General features: G+C 34.0%; 1 protein-coding gene across 2 annotated transcripts in view; it reads right to left on the reverse strand.

Annotated features, from left to right (window-relative positions):
- Window positions 1–10,715, reverse strand: part of LOC136028301 (galactosylceramide sulfotransferase-like) — a 30,726-nt gene extending 20,011 nt beyond the window's left edge. Inside the window, exon 1 of one of the 2 annotated variants that reach the window (XM_065706063.1) lies at window positions 10,455–10,715. In XM_065706063.1, coding sequence (XP_065562135.1) covers window positions 10,455–10,576 — 122 coding nt within the window. In that variant the 5' untranslated portion in view covers window positions 10,577–10,715. The remainder of the gene's footprint in view (window positions 1–10,454) is intronic. The other variant, XM_065706062.1, reaches the window with a different exon arrangement.
- Between the last annotated feature and the right edge of the window lie 4,095 nt (window positions 10,716–14,810).

Consider the following 14,810-nt stretch of genomic DNA (forward strand, 5'->3'; position numbering starts at 1 on the left):
TCTGCGTGTATCTGTGGGTGTATGTGTGTATGTGTGTATGTGTATGTTTGTGTGTGGGGGCGTGTCTGTGTGTGTATGTTTGTGTGTGGGGGCGTGTCTGTGTGTGTCTGTCTGTGTGTGTGTGTGTGTTTGTGTATGTGTGTCTGTGTGTGTGTATATGTGTGTGTCTATTTGTGTGTGTCTGTGTCTTTGCTTGTCTAGTTGTTTCTGTGAGTGTCTGTCTCTTTGCATCTATATATACCTGATGATCAGAAACTTTTGATTTTTTCAAATGGGTCTCAGTCGGGTTGACAACCAAATCAAATTCAACCCTTCAGTGCTGTAAATGTTGCAGATAAGACACAGGAGTCAAATTCTTCAAAATTATCTGTGTCAGGATCATTACTCTTGGAATTATGGAAAATATTAGAATTATTACATGTTTCCTATCGGGAACGAGGCAGAAGATTGTTCAATTTTTGGAATGAAAGCAGTGATGGTGAAATTGATACTAAAAGTAATCTAATCATTCTAGGTAGCAGCGCTTAAAATCTCAGCAATCTAATAATTGATTTTGTCTCATATTGCAAGAAAATTCTGTACATTGAGACAGATGTCCTGACGTCTTTACACATATCAAAGTTTCACAACTTACTTGTAATTAATAGAAGAAATTGAAAAGAATTGATATCAGTAAATGAGGATGATGACGACTCTAAATAGGATGATTTCAAACCGCTAATACTAACCAGTAAACATAAATCAATTAACGATAACAACGGCAACAACGGTAATGATTGAACTTTAGAGGGAAGGAAAAAACATCTTTCCACCAGTTTTAGTATACGAAATCGTAGTAGAAGAGGTAGTACACAATTAAATGCAAAATGGACGACACTCTGAAAAGTATCTATGCAAATGTTGCATAGAAGGGAAGTCTTAGTGCTCCCAGTACAATTGCTCATACCTCTAATGTCTAAAAGAGTGTGGTAAAAGAATATCTTCATAGTGAAACCAGCTATACTCTTCATCGAAATCGTGGACTTTGCAATAATCAATATCGAAAAACAAAGGCTTTCTACCCACTGCAAATCATGCAGACATATCTTATGACTTTGGATGAGATGGAACCATAATACAATAAACCAAATAATTACATTCTATTTGCGATTAGCATTTTTCGTTGCTACTCCTATTCTATTCCATTAAAATCTAAGCGTGGGGAGAAGGTTAAAATTCTTTCTATATATAGCCAAGATTCCTATAGTAAAATTCGGAAAAATTGATAGTGAATTTATCGATCCATATGTAAATACAATTATATTTAAATATGGTAGAGAGCATTGTCATAGTAATAGTTCAATCAAGGTGGAATTGGCTGAACGATTGATTATAATTATTCGTCTTCTTATTTCTCGATATAACACACTCAAATATACAGCTGCCATTATTTATGATTTGGACCAAATAATGCGTGTTTAAAATCAATGTCCTCATCCCTCCCTGTCCAATTTTAGTCCTCATGAAGTTCAACATGATGACAATACACTTGAAAGTTTTCTTAAACAATAATCTTCTAGCAATGAAAGAGGAATAAAAGGCAAATTCTCCGTGGATGATTTAGTTTGAATCAATCGTACAAGCAATATTTTAGGAAATAATTTTTTATTGTCTAATGAGCTTTGTAAAGTGTCAAAAGTTCTAAAGACTAAACTCTTGAACCATCATCTACGAGATAGCAAAGATGATGAGATTTTGGGAGGGTTTTAATGAAAATTTACACGAGGTCAGGGGGTTTTAAAAATCATATTATTAAAGCTAAAATCTTTTGTGAAAAGGATTGCATTATCAATGCAGACTCTGCACCCAGTTTCTCTTCGTAAAGTTGTATATTACAACTATATATATTATCTACAGTTTGTTTGTAGAATCTCCCAGAATTGGTAATTCTGATTTTCCCCTTATACGTATTCGACAGAAAAGGTATGAAAAACAAAGTTCACCACTACAATATAAGACATCTCGAGAATTTTACTGTGATTATTTTATATTTAGAACTATATCAGTTAACACTAAGAACTGAATTAGGAGATCTTTTAGCTGTAATAAAAGGGCTTGCGTTTCATTACGTGTCATTTGCGATGCAATGCTTCAGATAAACAATAAAAGAATTTCATTTGCCTGTCCTGATATTGATTGTTATAATTGTAAGGTTGATGTCAGCATCAAGTATGGCTACTAAGAATAATTTTATCCTCAACAACCCCTTTTGGAAAATATAAACTTAAAATACTTTCCAATATTTTCCAATAAAGGTTATTTCATCGATTTATCATCCACATTTATTGATTTATATATTTGAGGAAGAAAAAGTGTGAAAATCAAACTAGCAATGCTATCGACGGTCTATCCTATGAAAACTGTCTCCTTCATAACATGTTCAGACAAGTTAATGTTTAAATTAGTGAAAGATGGTGAGAACTAGCAATAATTGCTCAAACTATGAAAGCTACATACAATTTATAATGATGACTCCAATGTCACAAAAGGAATTGAGGGGACAGGCGATGGGCTATGAATATACATCTAATGTTGATACTGATGGTGAGTAAACTGTTGCAGTGACCAAAGATTATCATTTAGTTGGAAAATTAAATCATGGAATATTTAAAATATCGCAATGTTTGCCTCCAAGTACTAAGATTGAAATAAATTTACAACTAGCTTACGGTAGTTTCATTTTGAGAAAAACAATCGATGAAGCACCTGATGCAACTGTGAATCTCTCACTTCAGCAATAGCTTATGTTAAAAAACAACGTGTTATGAGGTCTGTTGCATTAACAATGAAAAAATGGAGAGCCAATGGAAACAATATCACACTTTTTGTTCCCCATACAATCACCAATCGAAGTCAAATTGCCACTGGTTCTCGTAGTTATACCAATTCCTCATTTGTCAAGGGATAAATCCCCTCAAAACTGGCCTTGGCCTTTGTGAAGAGGGCTAGTGTAGCTAGATCTGGGACCGCATGTACTCACGATATTAATTTTTTCGGCTTATCCAGTCTTACATGCAAGGTGAATGGAATTCCACTGTACGCTAATATTTGATAAGAAAATCTTACAGAAAATCTATTCCGTATGGATTGTCTATGTAATCACTGGATCATGATTCGCAACTATTTCAAATAGAAATCCAATTCAATATTTTCAAAAACTCATGGTGTAATCGTTTTGGATTTGTCAGGCAACCAAAATATGAGTTTTGTTAGAAGTGGGAATGTATGTTTAGAGTGAAGTTTCGGTGACACTTTGACTGAAAGTATTACATTAATACCACTAAGTGAATTTGAATCCTATTGAGAGATCACCCCCAACGGTGGTGTTCTACTAGACTCGGCACCATGAACAAAAATCAAATAACTGATGTATTTAGCTTAGTTTAGTTCAAGTCCAAATACAGATCCTATTGTATAACCTAGGATTTACTGTAATAGATTCAAAGTGATAACCATACCATCATCATTGCTAATATTATCCCGTTGAATATAAAAAAGTACTGGTCACTGGCTATGTATGTTTCAAACTTGGAAAAGTGTTTAATTTTTAGATCTTCTTGGCTTGACATATACATCCTACATCCCTCATATCAGCACCTACATTAAAAGAAAGGCGAAACCTACTGTTCAAAACCAGAATAGAGTACAAGATTTGACCAAAAAAAGCTGTGGCTTTCATACATTATTGTATTTTGTTTTCCAATGTCGCGATTACACCTACTGAGAATTTCTCAAAATTTACGTGAACAATCCTCGCCTGTATGATTTCGCTGTGGAGAATACCCTCTCTTATCTCTATAATATTGATTTCAGTGCCCTAAGAATAAAGTATTCTAATAATATTTGTAAATTTGTTTATTTTTAAAACATATATATGTACAAAAAAATTCGTTTTGTTTACATTTCTTCTTGTACATGTAGGTGTTCATCATCGTTGAGAACGACTAGCGGTGATAGATCATATGAATTCACCTTGTATTAATAACATAGGGAAAAGTCTGGTTGACATTTACTGTAATATAGGTGGTTTCCCTCTTATTGTATAAAATTCACTTGTTTCAAAAATTCACTTGTTTATTATAAAATTCACTTGTTTCAAATGGTTCTTTTTGAAGTAATTTCCCTGAGAAAATTCTCAAATGAAGAGTCACTCTGTAAAAGCCAAATAAAAATCTGCAGGCTTATAATCATATTTCCCATTGTCTTCACAGCTATGACGTAGTATGACGTATGACGTATATCACAGTATAACGAAACCATACTTTCTTGTTGTTTCAACAGTTGAAATGTGGGCCAAATTCTTCTTCCCATAACAATTTAAACCCACGATGATACCAGTCTTTTATGAGTAAACTAAATGTTTGTTTGGGGTTTTTACTAATTGAACCTGAATAAATATTTTCCCACTGATCACACTTGTCATAATGATAGTTGATGCATAGGAAACCTCTGACATTAGAATCACAAACATCTTCAAGACATGAATTACAATCCTCAATAATAACTAAACACTATTGTCAAAGCTTGACAAAGCTAACAACTAAAAAAATGATTTTTTTTTTCAATTTTGAGTACAGTTGCATTACCTATTGGTTCCCTCTAGACAGGAGTAAACGACCAACCAAAATATTTAACTAGGAAAAAATATTATAAAACATTTTTACTGTCAAAAATGTAGTTATACAATAGCATAAACATTTTCACTCTTTTTTCACATGGTACCCCGATCCATTGTCCTCAATGTGCTTTATAAGTACTTTCAATCTATGTTGCGGTCTGGATGTATTCGTAATGTTCACTTTAGCTGCAATGATGTATGAAACCACTTTTATCCATACGTTGCAATGATGCAAGACACCCGTAGAATTCTTTGCGGGGAGGAGTAATAAAACTCGTAATCATTGCGCAACTAACATACCAGAACCAGAGAAATAGTTACTTAATCCATTACGAGGAGGAGTCATAAAACTCGTAACCATTGCGCAATTAACTTGCAAGGCCAGAAAAAATAAGTTATACAATATTTCATTGATCCTCCAGAGTGTCTTAAGGCTATGTCGTTGAGCAGCTAACACTCAAAGCAAAACAAATGAGTTACATAACAGTTCATTGATCGTCAAGAGTGCCTTAGGGGATGATCTTGACAGGCGAGAGGCTACTTACTTTCAATTAAAGGGGGATAGTATCCGTATATTTAATTATAACATATCTACTGAAGGGACAAAAATTGAAAACTCGCAATTACTATATATGATTATACTGTGGAACCAAATGAACTAAAAAACGTGATAAGACCAAGAGAAGTTAGAACATATGCGGAAACAAGAATCTGAGCAAGTCAAAAAAGAAAATGAAGAGGAAAGACAATGGTGGTGAGAAGATATGCAAAACCAAGAATTAGAGCGTGTCAAAAATAAAAATGAAGAGCAAAGACAAAGCCAGTTAGACCACTAGCAACACCAAAAATCTAAGCGAGTATAAAATGAAAATGAATTACAAAGACACGGGGGTTAGAAGATTGGCGAAAACAAGAATCAAAGCGTGTCAAAGATGAAACTGCAGTTTTAAGCGAAGACGTAGGGGAACGACGAAGATATGATGAGTTGTGGAAGGAATTGTGGATATGATAGAATTGTGGAATATATATATATATATATATATATATATATATATATATATATATATATATATATATATATATATATATATATATATATATATATATATATATATATATATATATATATATATATATATATATATATATATATGTGCGTTAGTCATGATTTTTACTATAACAAAAACAATATTTGCATGTTTTTTTAAATGTCTTAAAATGAACTAATTATACTTATAACAAAAAAAAAAATTACGTGTGATATCTCTGAAATACTAATTGAAAATGATATAAATCTGTTAGTCGTGATTTTTCCTATTAGAAAAATTGAGTTTATAATGACATGTTTCTGCTTATCGTTGAAGCTTTGAAATTCTTTCAACTTTTTTTCATATCTTAAAATGACATTATAACATGTTCATATTAGAATTAGATATGGTATGGTGATAGTGTGGTTGACATAAAAAATTTGAAATGATATGAAAATAGTTACCAGCTCAGGAGTGGTATAGTAGATTCTCAAATAGGTGAATTAGGTTATGTTTTACCGGAGTCTGAGAGAGATGAATCGATTTCTTTTTACTGTTAGAGTTATAGGAAGAAGGAATTCATAAGGATTTATTCAGAAAGAGATACTACTACCAGCCCACAAGTTGTATACAAGAGTCTGAAAAAGGGGAATCAGGCTTTTACCAAAGTCCGAAAGAGATGAACCTGATCCCTCTAGAGTTAGAGATATATAAAGTGAGAATTTATCAAGATTCAGTCAGACACAGACACTACTATCAGATCACAAGTGGTATAATAGAATTTGAAATGGGTGCATTAGGTTTAATTTTACCAAAGTCTGAGAGAGACGAATCGGATTCTTTTTACAGTAAGAGACATATAAAGCGGGAATTTGTCAAGATTTAGTCTGAAACAAACACTACTGCCATCTCAAAAGCGGAATGCTAGAGTCTGGAATAGGTGAATTACGTTTTTACCAAAGACTGAGAGAGATGAATCGGATCCTTTTTAGACCTAAAGAAATATAAAGTGAGAATGTATCAAGATTTAATAAGAAGTAAGTACTAATATCAGGTATCAAGTTGTATACAAGCTTCTGAAATAGATGAGTTAGATAGCGATATGCCTATAGATGAACATAGGAGACATTTTGAAATGTCTAATTGACAAAATGACATTTTGAAATCACCCTTTTGTTTTAGGAGTTAGCGTGGGAATCATTCAAGTGAAACTTCTTGTTTCAGCCGGAGGTCTTGACATTTGTGAGCATTACATGGGATCAATAAATTATAGCCAAAACTATATTAATTTGTGTCTGCAACCACCGTGGGAGGGGCTACAAGTTACAAACTTCGACCAGTGCTTACATATAGCAATGGTTATTGGGAAGTGTACAGGCGTTTTCAGGAGGATGTTTTGGTTCGGGGAGGGGTTGAGAAGAGGGGGATATGCTGGGGGAACTTTCCATCGATGAATTTGTCATGGGGGAATAAAATTTCCATGAAGGGCGCGCAAGATTTACAAGCATTACTTAAAAAAAACAATGAAAAAATAAATATGAAAAAGTTTTTTCAGCTTTAAGTAAGGAGCAGTATTAAAACTTAAAACGAACAGAAATTATTACCCATATGAGGGGCTCACCTCCTCCTAATACCTCGCTCTTTACGCTAAAGTATTTTTTAGTAATTTCAACTATTTACTCTTCGGCTTTTGTGATTCAGGGGTCATTCTTAATGAATTAGGACAAAATTTAAGCTTTAGTGTAAAGAGCGAGGTACTGACGAGGGGGTGAACCCCCTCATATATGTAATAAAAACATGGGAATACAAAAGTTCTTTACGTAAGCTAATTTATAAGTTACGTATATCTTTTACTAATAAAAAGATTCGTAAAAAATTAAAATTTCTAGTTGCCTTTTTAATTAACCGAAAATCTGAGGGCAACTAGGCTTCCTCCCCCGCTCTTTTTTCTCAAAATCATTCGATCAAAATTATGAGAAAGCCATTTAGCCAAAAAAAAAGATATACAAATTTTGTTTTAATTATTCCTCTGCAGAGAGACAAAATCAAAACATGTATTGATTCAAAAACGTTCAGAAATTAAATAAAAAAAACAAGTTTTTTAAACTGAAAGTAAGGAGCGACATTAAACCTTAAAACGAACAGAAATTACTTCGTATAGGAAAGGTGCTGCTTCTTCATCAATGCCCCGCTCTTTACGCTAAAGTTTTTTACTGTTTTAAAAAGAAAAGTTGAGAGGAAGAATCAAACTTTAGCGTAAAGAGCGGGGCGCTGATGAGGAAGCAGCCCCTTTCGTATTTTTAAATAGAATCAGACAAAACCTAAGGCTATATACCGGCACAAGGGGGTGATATGAATTTCAGTGGCGATGGTAGAGATTATTATCTTTGCGAAACCTTTGAATGGGAAGATTGATGGTATTGCTTTCATAATTCGTTTATAACTTCTGCTGGAAATTTCGTTTTGAGCCTTTAAAGGGCTCAAAACAGCCCATAGTACCCAATAGTTTAAAGATATGCTTCTCAAAAAACTAGCTTTTGAAAAAAATTGCCCTTTGTAGCAGATTCAAGAATAATAATTTTCATTTAAACACTTTTAATGGGGAAATGCTAGTATGAAAACAAAATTGCGAAATTTTCGGAAAGGAACCAGAAGCCCCCCAATAAATAACGTTTGTTTTGATGCAATGTCATTTTCGAGATATTTCAGGTATCCTTTTAAAAACCTGCAAATTTGTTTTAATATCTTATTATTAAGACTAAGGTAGACAACCATCACTATATCTAAATCAGCTACAAATGACAATTGTTTTGGCAAGAAAGTTTTTTTTACAAATATGTCTTAAGTTTTGGTACTTATTTATTATACGAGAAACACACTCGAGAACTTGCATCGTGAACATGAGACATTACCCGTTTTTCACGGTGTTATTACCAGACAATTAACTTCGGCTGTGAAATCTACAAAAAAGAATTATGTTAGGGCCCAGAGCCCAGAGCGCATTATATTGAATACGTAACCTAGCCTAATCTAACCAAAATACCTACTAAATATTTCATTAAAATATAGTTAAAATGTATTTTTCCACCGAGCCGAAGCTAATTGTCTGGTATTAACACCGTGAGAAACGGACAATGTCTCATGTTCGCGATACAAGTTCTCGAGTGTCTTTCTCGTATAATACATAAGTACCTACATTTTTTGTCACTTTGGACTGTTTTATGTTTTTGGGCCCCGTTAAGGGTTCAAAAATGTAATTTCCCAAAGAAGCGATTACTGAAATATGAATGAGCATACAAAAGCACCAAGTGAACTATTCACGTTTATTTTTGCTAAATTATGTTGTCGACTATAAATTTACCGTTTTTAATATTGCATAGTAAGATTTCTATGTTATACCAAAACGTTACCCTGGCCCTTCCCCTTAACACTTAAATGCTGTCCTAAGTTAAAAACATTTCTGATAAAAAAAAGTTATAATTTGTTGGTAATGATTTTTCTTAATTATTTCTGATAGTTCTAATTTCAAAAAGAAAAAAAGAAAATCAGCTGTTAGTGTTTAACCTGGGGCCATAAATGTTGGCTGGGGGTCAAATGGCACCCTCTTCGGGAAAAACAAGACACTAATAAATGTGTAAAATAGAAAAATGAGGAGTATTCCCATCTAAATTTTAGTAAAAACAAATCTCATGGTAGCACTTGTTCCTTTTCCCCCTAAGAGATTTCCTGACGAGGTTCATGCCTAGAAATGAATCCGAGTATTAGACGGGTAGAGATGCTGGAACTAAATTCAACTGGAAGTCCTTCTGAATATCCAAAAGTGATTTTTTTAAAATTTAATGTATTAAGGATTTTGTTTCTATAATAATTAGTTCAGAAGAAGGAATAAATTGCACCGTACTTGTCTGTTAGCCAGTACGCACTCGAGAATTTGGAACTATAAAATAAGACAATTACTGATTTACTGCTGTTATCCGGAAACAATTAGCTTCGGCTCAGTCGGAAACTACATTATAGCTATACTTAATAAATATTTAGGTGGTAGGCAATTTTGGTTAGGTTAGACTAGGTTACATTTTGCATGTAGCCCCACTATAATTAACCACCAGCCCCCCCAACTAGTGACAGCCCTAACTAGAAGTTTCAAGGGGGCCCAATGCCCTTGGTAAAAAGAGCTATCAGGAAATATAGACTGGTCTATAAAAAAACATAAAGGAGTAAAATTCTGCTTTAGCTACTTTTAGCTATCTTCAAAGGGGGTTAGGTTAGGAAAATAAAACTTTCAGGGATGGGTCTACATGCTAAAAGATGACCCGAGAAGGTATTTAGAAGTACCTATCCCCACTCCTTGTCCCTTTAGAAGGTCTTGACCTTTGATGACATTTAAAATCTGTGTGTTTTAAAAGTGAAACTTGCAAAATGGATCTTCTGCTTAAATTAAGTAAAACTAAATTGTTGAAATGGCTTAAAAAAAGCCCAGTGAAATGGCTTAAAATTCTATTAAAATAACAGGAATTGCATTTTCAAAACTAAAGCCAGGAAAAAGAAACTGATAATTGAAAATTAAGGTAAAATATTGTTTTGTCAAAATTTCAATAGGTATAGAACCCGTCATGTAGGCAAATTTCAGGACCCTCAAGAGGGAGAAGTAGTGGAGATAGGTAATTAAAAATACCTTCCTGAAACATGATATAACGAAAAAAAAAAATAAAAAATACATGATACAAAAAATAACATGATATAAATAAAAAAAATTAAAAAATACTAACCTTCCATCATCTGTTAGAGAAAACTCTTCATTCCCAGCCCTATCCTGAATCCTCCACTGGAATACAGTCACAAAGCCAACAACCCACGTTATTAAAAGCATAAGGAACGTATTTCTTTTCATTATAACAGACCTTACACACTGACTCAATACTATCTTAAACTTAATTCACATGAAAATCATGCAACTTGGCGCGACAAGAAACAAGTAAACCTGAGCAAATCTTAGGCGTAAAAGGATCACCGGGCTCAGAATAATAAAATATGCGATTCATTTCCATTCACTTATATTCTGAACCTGTTTTTACTTCCTTTTTTAAATATGTACCTATGTATTTATTTATGACGGTCAATGCTCCATCCGTGGGCGTGAGTCGCGACTTAAAATAAAATATTTCTCGTAGGGATAGGTCCGTCAAAACCAAGGTAACCCCCCCCCCTTGTTTGCTATTCACGTCCATCAAGAGAGGCCTAATTTGAAAATTTTAAGCAACTCACTGGAGCAACTCGTCAATGTTTATAAATTTCCTCCAAAATCGTAAATCTACGAAAATACTAAGGAATCAAATCGATAACTAGGAAGAAAACGTGATCCGTAAATCCCCCCCTACACCGCAATATATTCGCTATGTAGAGTACATCCTCAGAAGTAAATATATAAGTTATATTCTGACAGAAGACGTAGCATCCACCCCCCTCCCTTTCCCTCTTAGCTTAGCCAGCTGCTTTTCCTTTGCATGAAAAGCTACTGAGTAAAATACATTTTGAGAATTGAGCCCTTCCGCTCGGCGATAAGAAATTCGGATATATAGTGGGGTTACAAATACATGATTTTTCCAAGTTAGGTATTGACTAGTCATTATTGACTATTTTGACTAGCCAATACAGTCAATATAGTTTATATTTACTAAATTATCTATATAGTCTATATTGACTATATTGACTTATATAGTCAAACAGTTCGTGGTAACGAACTGTAGTAAGGAGCGACCCGGCTCAATAGTAAACAAAACTCTAAAAAATGGAATTTTGATACCAATAGCTACATCAAAAGAATCGCATTTTAATGCTGGTTTTAAATATATAAGTTTCATCAAGTTTAGTCTTACCCATCAAAAGTTACGAGCCTGAGAAAATTTGCGTTATTTTAGAAAATAGGGGGAAACGCCCCCTAAAAGTCATAGAATCTTAACGAAAATCACACCATCAGATTCAGCGTATCGGAGAACCCTACTGTAGAAGTTTCGAGCTCCTATCTACAAAAATGTGGAATTTTGCATTTTTTGCCAGAAGGCAGATCACGGATGCGTGTTTATTTGTTTTTTTGTTTTTTTTCTTTTTCCCAGGGGTGATCGTATCGACCCAGTTGTCCTAGAATGTTGCAAGAGGGCTCATTCTAACGGAAATGAAAAGTTCTAGTGCCCTTTTTAAGTGACCAAAAAATTGGAGGGCACCTAGGCCCCCTCCCACGCTAATTATTTTCCCAAAGTCAACGGATCAAAATTCTGAGATAGCCATTTTATTCAGCGTAGTCGAAAAACCTTATAACTATGTCTTTGGGGACGACTTACTCCCCCACAGTCCCCGTGGGAGGGGCAACAAGTTACAAACTTTGACCTGTGCTTACATATAGTAATGGTTATTGGGAAGTATACAGGCGTTTTCAGGAGGATTTTTTTGGTTTGGGGGAGGGGTTGAGAAGAGGGGGATATGCTGGGGGAACTTTCCTTCGAGAATTTGTAATGGGAGAAGAAAATTTCCATGAAGGGAGAGCAGGATTTACTAGCATTATTTAAAAAAAAAACAATTAAAAAATAAAAATGAAAAAGCTTTTTCAGCTGGAAGTAAGGAACAGCAATAAAACTTAAAACAAACAGAAATTATTACCCATATGAGGGGCTCACCTCCTTCTAATACCTCGCTCTTTACGCTAAAGTATTTTCAGTAATTTCAACTACTTATTCTACGGCTTTTGTGATTCAGGGGGTCATTCTTAATGAATTGGGATAAAATTTAAGCTTTAGCGTAAAGAGCGAGGTACTGATGATGGGGCGATTCCCCTCATATATGTAATAAAAACATGAGAATACAAAAGTTCTTTACGTAAGCTAATTTATAAGTTACGTAAATCTTTTACCAATAAAAAGATTCGTAAAAAACTAAAAGTTCTAGTTGCCTTTTTAATTAACCAAAAAATCGGGGGGCAACTAGGCTTCGTCCCCCGCTCTTTTTTTCTCAAAATCATTCGATCAAAATTATGAGAAAGCCATTGAGCCAAAAAAAAAATATGCAAATTTCGTTTTGATTATTCCTCTGCAGAGAGCCAAAATCAAAACATGCATTTGATTCAAAAACGTTCAAAAATTAAATAAAAAAAACAAGTTTGTTTAACTGAAAGTAAGGAGCGACATTAAAACTTAAAACGCACAGAACTTACTTCGTATATGAAAGAGGCTGCTTCCTCATCAACGCCCCGCTCTTTACGCTAAAGTTTTTTACTGTTTTAAAAAGAAGAATTGAGAGAAAGAGTCAAACTTTAGCGTAAAGAGCGGGGCGTTGATGAGGAAGCAGCCTCTTTCATATACGAAGTAATTTCTGTGCGTTTTAAGTTTTAATGTCGCTCCTTACTTTCAGTTAAAAAAACTTGTTTTTTTTATTTAATCACTTTATATACCGTATATAAGCTTATAAAACAAAAAACTAATTTTCTCTTCTTCTGATAAATCTTACCCGCTAAATCAAGATGTCCAGATTGTCAAGCTATAAGGCCTTCGATCGAGTACACCGTACAATTGCAAAATAATTATCCCTCCCCCCTCTAACCAAAAGTTAAATCCTATGAAAATAGCAATCAGTACATTAATTTAATTTTAAAATAATGGTATTAAAAACAACAATCACAGGGATTGATGATTAGAATATTGGCGAAGTTAAATTATTGTCGTTTTGTTTATATACCATGACAATTACCATAAAGTAACCTTTAATACTTATATTTTTTAATATGCTAACCGTAGGTCATACAGCTATGTAGGATCTTTGCTTCTACTATCCCGTACAGGAATTGAAACGGGTTTATCACGTAACTAACATATGCACTGTCTTAAAATGACCCGTTTTTGTCTTGTTTAACCAGTATATAATTACTTGATGTATGTGCAAATATCAAAACTAACACAAATCAGCATCCATTTAGGTACTTTGGTAGTATACCTAATATACTCAAAAAGTGAAGTCAGGTTAATTATAATGAATTGGAGCAAACTTTTCGAGTGTGTTTGGTGTAATACAAAAATACCATCATTTAAACTACGTTTTATACATTTGCTATTAACTTAACCAACTATTCAGAAATCACAACTAGCGTTTAATACATTCATATCAACCACAGGTATACAGCATTGATTTTTACAAGAGAAGAGGGACGTAAAGGCATATATATAATGAAAAAACAGACCCGTTTATTTGGATACTTGAATTATGGTGGCCTTTTTTTAGTTTTGCTAAGATATCTGAAGAAACTAAATTTTAGCTTTGGGACAAACTCGGATTTGGGGAGAGTTACCTCCCCCCTGCTCCATAGCAAATTATTATTATTATTTAAGAATTAACGACGCTTCTTGACTACTAAGGTCCTTGCGTCGGCCCTGCAGTGCATTCCTGCAGCGTGATTCGATCTCTGGGTCCCGTATACCAAGCTAAGGTCAAATCCACTGCGCCACCACAGGACTCCACAGCAAATTACGCTCTGGTTGAAACCCTTCAAAAAAGCTTGCGAAACCTTTTGCACGTGCCAAATAAGGGCGTCAAGGAGAAGGGATGGAGGCTTTTCCTCCAGGACTTTTGCCTCCTTCTCCTAGATCTGAAGAAAAAAATCACTTCTATTGCTATTTTCGTTGAAAATTGCCTTTTTTTAAATATATTCATTGAACGAATTGTACAAAAAAAACTGATCCCCCTCAAGAATTTGAAAGCTCTAGGGGGTTGAATATTTCAACCACCAGCCACTCCACTATTTTTCGTGAACTGGTGCCAAACGTGGCGAAAATACGCCACTCGTGGTACAAGGAGCCAAGACGCCGCAGAAATATGCCTAAAATATGTTCTGAGTGAACCATGCTTTGATAAAAAAAAGTGGTACTTTTAGATATATAAATTTTGAAGCACCAGTATTTTTTTGTCTGATAAAAACTCCTTTGAATCCTGGTGTAGACATCAGAAGAAACTGAGTAGGTATCGAAACTGACTGAGTGTAATGATAAATGGGTATATATATATATATATATATATATATATATATATATATATATATATATATATATATATATATATAAATAAGTTGTATGTGTGTTATGTCT

This window comes from Artemia franciscana, chromosome 6 (genome assembly GCF_032884065.1).
Source record: "Artemia franciscana chromosome 6, ASM3288406v1, whole genome shotgun sequence".
Taxonomy (NCBI): domain Eukaryota; kingdom Metazoa; phylum Arthropoda; class Branchiopoda; order Anostraca; family Artemiidae; genus Artemia; species Artemia franciscana.